Below are 7,854 nucleotides of genomic sequence, written 5' to 3'. Positions count from 1 at the left end.
AGACAAGGGATCAGCCATGGTTTTCTAACAACATTTTTGTGAGCAGTGGTCATGTCTGTGACAGATGAAAATAAGCTTTAGATACTTCCTATATATTGCTTGTTCAGGCTGCTGGACCTCTTTTATTCCTAATTTTAAGCGCTGATTAATTACTTTACAATGTATACACAATTACACACTTTATCTCTCATTCATCCACCACCAGTGCTTGACTTTGACTGAAAAAGGTACCAGTACTCATTTTGGGTGCCGGTACTGTTTATATTTAGGTGCAGGAGATCCACAATACTTTTGAGCTAATATTCTATAAGAGGAACAGGAGCTCAAGCAATAGAATAGTTGAGGTGCCAGTACTCAGCTCCAGTGAGCTCCTGCCAATGTGTGGAGGAGAGTGGTGTGTGTAGGGTTTAGGATCCTGAGTGACCAAAGTCACCTGCAACATGCCATTAGTGATGTATTAGTGACCCCTCCCACTCAATGGTACTTGTGCCAGTAAGTGATGTATTGTACAACCAGGAATGACAGTCTGGACCATAACCTAATGTAATGACTTGTTTTGACAGTTTCAAATGAAAAAGACAGGGATATAACTTCTGCTAGGGGTGAGAGAAACCGATTTGTAGACCTCACCTACCTAGGCTTGGAGACCCACCCTAGGCTTGCTGTAGGAGACAACCATGTCATGTTCGGTCTTGAAGAATGAGACTGGCATGCTGCCCAATAATCACCACTGCTTATGGCCCTTGTGTCCCCTAACTGTGCCCCAGGTCCTGCACTTCACAGACAACAAAGGCCGATAGATGGGTGTTTATTTAATCTATCTCGACTGTTTGCAAATGTAGTGTATTCACCAGCATCTGGTATAAGAATTTCTAATCCCTAATTAACGCTTCTTTGACTCAACTTAATCTACATCCAGCCTCAGTCAATGGCTGTGAACTCTAGCAGACTGTCTAAAATGATTCTAAAATCTGCGCTATAGAAATATAATTATTTCCTGCTGAAACCTGAACTTCCAGTTACCAAATCCATCATCTCAATACACAGATGAAAGAGAGTGCGTGTGTATTAGACCTATGTCTGAATAATATAGACTTTAGGAGAGTTTAAACTTACAGGTGGTAGGCTAATATAAAGTCATATAAAGATGACAAAAAACTTTAATAAAGATTCGAAAGTGATGGCATGAGCAATTGAGAACATGTATCGCAGAACAGCAGCACATTCATTTAATTCAAATGTTTCTGAAATAAGTGACTTTGTAGCCTATTAATTATTTGATATTTGCTCAATTTGGCCTTATTTTGTGCATATGGCCCTATAGATTGATTTATCCTAAATTATTTTGTGGAGTTTATGTCACGAACGCAATATGTTCTATTTGAATCATAACTGCAAAACGCTCAATAACACTAGGCCTACGCCCACAGTCTTGTATCACATGAAAAAACTAACAATTAATATAAGTTTAAATGTAAATGAAATGTTTAATCCATTCTCTAACTTTAGGCACCTTATATTACACAAATAGGACAGTGTGTGTCTGGAAGGCGGGTTACTTGAAACGTTTTACACCTCAGGGGTACTGGGCACTCCCACCCTATTGTGATTGGTTGCCTATGCGCTTATAGTATCCCAACCTCAGGGTAAGATAGTCAGTTCTAGTTTAGTCAGCTCCTAGCTATTATCTAACATTGATGGATATTTTCCACTCAGTTTGGAATCGTTACGCTTACTTGCGTTATTAAAACTTTAATTGTATATATCTACACAGCAAGTGCTACTTATTTTCTCATTTTCTTTACGCGAGTTGCTGCCTGGTCTGTGTCGATAACCCGCAGGTGGACAGCGATGAGTAGTCCCGATGCGGGTTACGCCAGTGACGATCAGAACCAGGCTAGGTGCGCGATCTCAATCATGATGCCTGGAATGGGACACTGTCAGTGGTCAGACCCCCTGAGCCCTCTCGGGGACACCAAAGTGAAGAGCGAGTCCAGCTCCGGGAACCAGAACCGTGGGAAGAATGAGCCGAGGATCCGGAGACCCATGAATGCGTTCATGGTGTGGGCGAAGGATGAGCGCAAGCGGCTGGCACAACAAAATCCAGACCTGCACAATGCGGAGTTGAGCAAAATGTTGGGTAAGGCAATTAAATAGTAATTGATTGTGTAGGCCTGTTACTGACATGATATTTATAAAGACCAATGGGAATTTCTTGTTTATCAAGTATTTCAATAATATTTCATAAGTGACCAAATACTAGGGAATTGTTATTATTTTAAGCAGGTGTGTTACCACGTGGAAGCATACTGCATTTATTCGAGCAGAAATATTATAAATATTATTGTATGCCTATACTTCAATGATTTTGGTTTGTAGTAGGCTATTTGCATAGGGCCTAATTATCTTGAAAAGTCATAATTTTTCTTGAAAAAGCACATGATGCTAACGCCCTTATCTTATTATGGCCATTGAAATATAGGTTAGGTAACTCAAATGAATCAATTACAACAAATGTATGATCAATAATAATGGTCATGTTATTTCGAAATCAAAGTTCTCCTGTTACTATATTGATGATGAGCTATTTTGGAGCACATCACCAGACTGCATGCCTGATGCGGCTATAACTGAGGTGAACTCTGTTGTTGATCTGTAGGGAAGTCATGGAAAGCCCTTCCTGTGTCTGAGAAGCGGCCGTTTGTAGAGGAGGCTGAGAGGCTTCGAGTGCAGCACATGCAGGACCACCCCAACTACAAGTACCGACCCCGGCGGAGGAAGCAGGTGAAGAGGATTAAGCGCCTGGACTCTGGGTTCCTGGTCCACAGCATGTCCGACCACCAGAGCACCTCCCTAGGTGGGGACGGTAGGGTGTGTATGGAGAGCCTGAGCTACCACCATGAGCATGGCTACCAAGTGTCTCCTCAATCCCTCAGCCACTACCGTGAAGCCCAGGCCCTCGGAGGGAATTCCTACGAATCCTACAGCCTGCCCACCCCCGACACGTCACCGCTGGACGCCGTGGAGACAGACTCCATGTTCTTCCCCGGTCACTCTCAGGAGGAGTGCCACATGATGCCTGTGTATGCCTACCACTCCCAGGGGGCAGAGTACCCACCTCAGGACCCTCACTCTAACCACCACACCAACCCCATGCTCCACAGACACCACTCCTCCCCCACAGAGCAGCAGCAAGCCTCCCAGGCTGGCCCCATGCCCCCCTCCTTCAACCAACTGGCCATGTACTACAGCCAGCACTGCAGCCCCAGTCACCCCAAGCGACACCCAGGCCATGGAGCAGGACAGCTCTCCCCTCCCCCAGACTCCCACTCCCACCCAGTAGACCAGGTGGAGCAGATGCACCCCTCAGAGCTGATAGGGGAGGTGGACCGCAGTGAGTTTGAGCAGTACCTGAACTCCTCCAGACCTGGAGACATGACAGGCCTGTCTTATGGGGCGCATGAGGCCAACATGCAGGGACCTGAGAGTCTGATATCCTCTGTGCTCTCTGATGCCAGCACAGTGTACTACTGTAACTACAACAACTCCTAACCTCCTGGTCCTCCCTGTCTGTCAATCACTACTACTGCAGCTATTACAGTACATAACCTGACCTCAAATGTCTCTCTCTCTATTTCTATCTTCTCTCTCTCTCTCTCCCTCCCTGTCTAGCTCTGTCTTTCTCTTTCATTCTGTTACCATTAAAGGCCAGTGGGAACTCTTTCATTTGAGGTTTTAAATCCAGTATGTTATTTTCTTTTTTGTGTGAAGGACGTTCAATGTGTATCACTTTATGAGCTGAGAAGCTATAGGACATTTGAATTGTGATGATGATTGTTCACACACTGGTTTCGATTTTATTTTTGTTCCCTTCCTTTTTTGCAAAGAGGAAAGCTCCTGAGCAGGAATATAAATACATTTTGTGATAATAAATAATGTACAGTTTCTATTTGAAGGTTTTATGTATAGGTGTTTTATACTTTTGCACTTTTAAAAAATAAAGTTTTGAACCAAAATAGATGTTCCCTTTCAGTTTTTTGGTTTTTAATTACATTACCTCACCTTTTTATTGTTGAAATACTGCACCACACAAATTCTTATATTCATGCACTGAGGTAATAGCCATATTTAGTTATTAGTGCAATGTTTTCATTGTTTATACATAGCAACATTTACATCATTTGTAGAGGTTATAGACTGTGTTTAAAGTAATTAATAATCACATTTGTTGAAACCATTTTTTTTGCCATAAGATAACTTATTCGTATACCATATAGACATTAGTGGTAGTCTAGATTAATTTCACAACAATATATAAAGAAAATTGATCTGATAATGTTTTACATCTAGCAAATGTATGTATTTGTTTTCTTGATGGTAGCGCTGTGGAACGTTGTGGAACAGATCACCTGGCAACAAAGTTCCTCCACAGTGGAAGGCTCTGGTCTGGCTTCCTGCCCCGGTTAGAATAGAGGTGATCTCAGGGTCTGACTTACACATGGCGCCTTGTTTTCACAGCATGGGAATACAGTTTATGTCCCGGACATCCTGTTTCTAAGTGATGTAGTCTCCCCTGATTAATGGCAGAGGCCATTAAATATGAGTGTATTTACTACACCTATGCTAGACAATGGAGAGGCATACAATACTAAACTTTTGTATACACATGTATTTTGATAGCCAAATAAAAGGTATAGGTTAAAGTTTCTCAACAGATAGTATATCTATAGCATGGATTAATTCAGAAAACATATTAAGATATGGACATTTGTTGAAAGGATGAGGAAGGTGTTATGAAGTACATCAAGACAACAATTCAGATGTATTTATAGTTGAACAAGAGGGTACCGTTTTATAAATAAAGATCTTCCTTTTGAAAGGAAGAGATTCTTCTCTGAGGGGTCAATCACCCTGACCCCAGAATCCATTTTCAGTACTCTAGAGGAAGCATGTTCCAAAGCTGTATATTCCTCCACTTTGTTAATGTCCAATGTTTTGAAATCTCTCCCATGTAACACAAGCAGAGGTTGGATCGCAAGGTAGATATTCCCTGTTCTTCCCACGCTCATTATGATGCTGTAATTTTAAAGATTTTAAATCTTCAAGAACAATAAAATGCTCATTTTAAATATATGGATAAACCATATCCGAGTGTGGGTGACTTGCTCTGTCCCGGTCCTGTTTTATTCATCTAATTTGTGACGCATTGTGGATTTTTCCACTTAAAACATCCAAGATGGTCATTAATCCAGTGCTGCATATGACTGCCATTTTCTCTTTATACTGTGTTACTGTAATACATAAGTTCTACACCAAACACACACACAAAACACAGATAGGAAAACAGGGCAGGAAAATTGATAAGAAAAGAGAGAGAGAGAGAGAGAGAACGAGAGAGAAGAAGACAGAGAAAGAGAACACACTGATAGACGTAGCCTACAGTCCAGGAAACAGGGGCTTTATGTGGTGCTCCTGTGTACTGGGAGAGGTGGTGAGTGTCCTAAGGCCTGTCTGTCTGACAGCGAGTGGCTGGCCAGGCCGGGAAGGGGGAGGATGGGAGTAGTCAGGGAGATTACCTTTAGGCTCGGCCGGGTGGCTCTCTACATTAACACAGGAGCACTTAATCACAGCAACGCACTAATCTTACCTCAGGTAGCTAGCTGCCTTTCACAAATACAGCTTTATTCAAAGACAAAAAAACAGGGGAAATATGGCTTTATTTACCACAAACATGGTAAAATAAGTTTCATTCACTCACAGATAAAGTCACAAACAGCTTTAGCCAGTACAGAACATAAAGAAATAGATACCCCAATATCTGTCACAATTAAACACTGTTGAAAATCCTCTGTCCCTTATGAATGGCACAGATACAGTCTCTGTATTGTAACAGACAGAAGAGACCCATGCTATGTCTTATGAATAACATTTGCCTTGAAAAATCTGGCTTTGCCCCAAGCCTCCAATTGAGAATTTGTTAAGGGTTACTATGACAACAAAAACACAGCAATGAGATACAATCTATTACTCGGAACAACAATCAAAGCAAACCCTGCATACTTTAGTCATAACTGGCACCCAGGAAGACAGAGAACATGCAAGAGCAAAATCAAAGCAGTTTCCTGCTAACTATTCTTGGTAATGAACAGTTGGAATATTTAGGTTGTGCAATTAAATCACATTAAAAAAGGAAGGTATGAGAGAAAGAAAGGACAGTAAGAATGATAGTAAGCAACCCTGGCTGCCGATGAAGTCATTGATAGTGGATTGCATATACAGAATGTGAGACAGCTGCAGACACAGAGGAGGGTGTGTCTGTTCCCTGTCTAAACCAGGGTTTGGGGTGGAGGGTGATTCTATAATCCCAGGCAAATGCCCTCCTTCTCGGGGCCTGATCGGTTTCATAGCCCCTGACTGTCAGAACGACCAGGGTCCAGTTGTGTTGCCACTAAATATAGTCCACATCAAGTCAATCTCTGTTCCATGCAGTGACTCAATCGTTTATTTTTCTTCTAATTCTGCCCCTTGCCTTGTCTCATACGAATATAAATAGCTCTCACAGGAGTGGGTGGTGAAGAAACATCATGTGGGTCCCTCTCCTTTTGACATGACCTCAGTTACTATATCAGTGATTCTCTGAATGGGTCTAAAGCACCATTTTCTGAGACATTAAGAGTAGCCTCACTATTGACATTTATACAATATTACTATACAGCTTTTATAGATTTATGCAAAATTAATACACTGTCATTTCTGCCTGAAGGAAAAGGGGAAATGTAAACATGATCAAACCAATAAATACTAGCACTAAAATAAATAAAATGTTAACAGCAGCGCACACACTGTGAATGTATATACTGTACATTCAACATTTAGCTCTTGGCTTATTTGCCATAGGAAAAAATGATTGAGTCAGAAAGGTGAATAAACTTGAGGGCTGTTCTGATCAGCTCTCTGTACTCTTGTTCCAATCTCCTCATGGCATCTCCAGGCATTTTTTAGCTTGTGTCCAGTCGGGTAGTGATTAGAAGATGACAACATCAGCAGTCAGTTTCCTCTCTGCTGTGTTTTCCTATGGAGGGTGGATAGGTGGGGGTATGGGGAGGCGAGGCTGTGGTAGAGCCCACACATAACTGGGGGTAGTGTTGGTGTTTGTGCCCAGTATCTTTTCTTCACAGCTATCCCCTGTAGGTCAAGACTTCAACCACTTAAGGAAAACTTCAGGAAATAGTATCAGTGATCAGTGTTGTACCTCTGTGCAGGTCTGTCAACAGACAATATATTGACAAACAGTGACTAACTTTTATCAGTAATATGATGGGTTCAGCACAGTGGCGGTCGGTGCCGTTTAAGATGAGGGAGGGTGATTATTATTTTAATGAACATGGCCTTATTTCTATTACAGCATATTGGATGACTGTCATTTATATTCCATTCACCCAGCTCAATGTAACATGATAGGTTTAGGCTACTACATGATACTCGAATTTACCCTGTACCCATCATGAGGTTGCTACAACCTAGCCTATGAATGAAAGTTTACAACGTAGGTGCACAGGTCGAGAGAATTTTGAGTAATCAAGGTGACAGGCAGTGACACATTCAATACCACGTTTGCACATTCTAGCTGATCTAGGGTGTAATCATTAGTCCAACAGTTGCACACGATAGTTTCTATTGGACAAATTCAGTTATGTTTATCCCTGTTTCGTTCCATTTGCTTCCGTTTAAGATTTTCAACATAATCGGAGCAATGAATACACCCCTGATCACACGCAAACACAGTTCACTTTCATAGCAGCCACATACAAACAGCTCATTGTATATATAATTCCTTCTCGCATCTATCTACGT

The 7,854-nt window shown here is 41.7% G+C and overlaps 1 protein-coding gene across 1 annotated transcript; it reads left to right on the top strand.

Moving 5' to 3' along the window:
- Positions 1-1,714: 1,714 nt before the first annotated feature.
- LOC311144095 (transcription factor Sox-17-alpha-A-like) lies at positions 1,715-4,012 on the top strand. Its single transcript, XM_084180063.1, has 2 exons — positions 1,715-2,140; positions 2,660-4,012. The coding sequence occupies exons 1-2, from the start codon at positions 1,852-1,854 to the stop codon at positions 3,550-3,552; spliced, it is 1,182 nt and encodes a 393-aa protein (XP_084036189.1). The 5' UTR covers positions 1,715-1,851; the 3' UTR covers positions 3,553-4,012.
- The last annotated feature ends 3,842 nt before the right edge of the window (positions 4,013-7,854 follow it).

This window comes from Coregonus lavaretus (assembly GCF_964263955.1).
Source record: "Coregonus lavaretus genome assembly, chromosome: 2".
Taxonomy (NCBI): Eukaryota; Metazoa; Chordata; class Actinopteri; order Salmoniformes; family Salmonidae; genus Coregonus; species Coregonus lavaretus.
The sequence above is the reverse complement of the archived record's forward strand: the minus strand, read 5'-3'. Positions and strand labels throughout refer to the sequence as shown.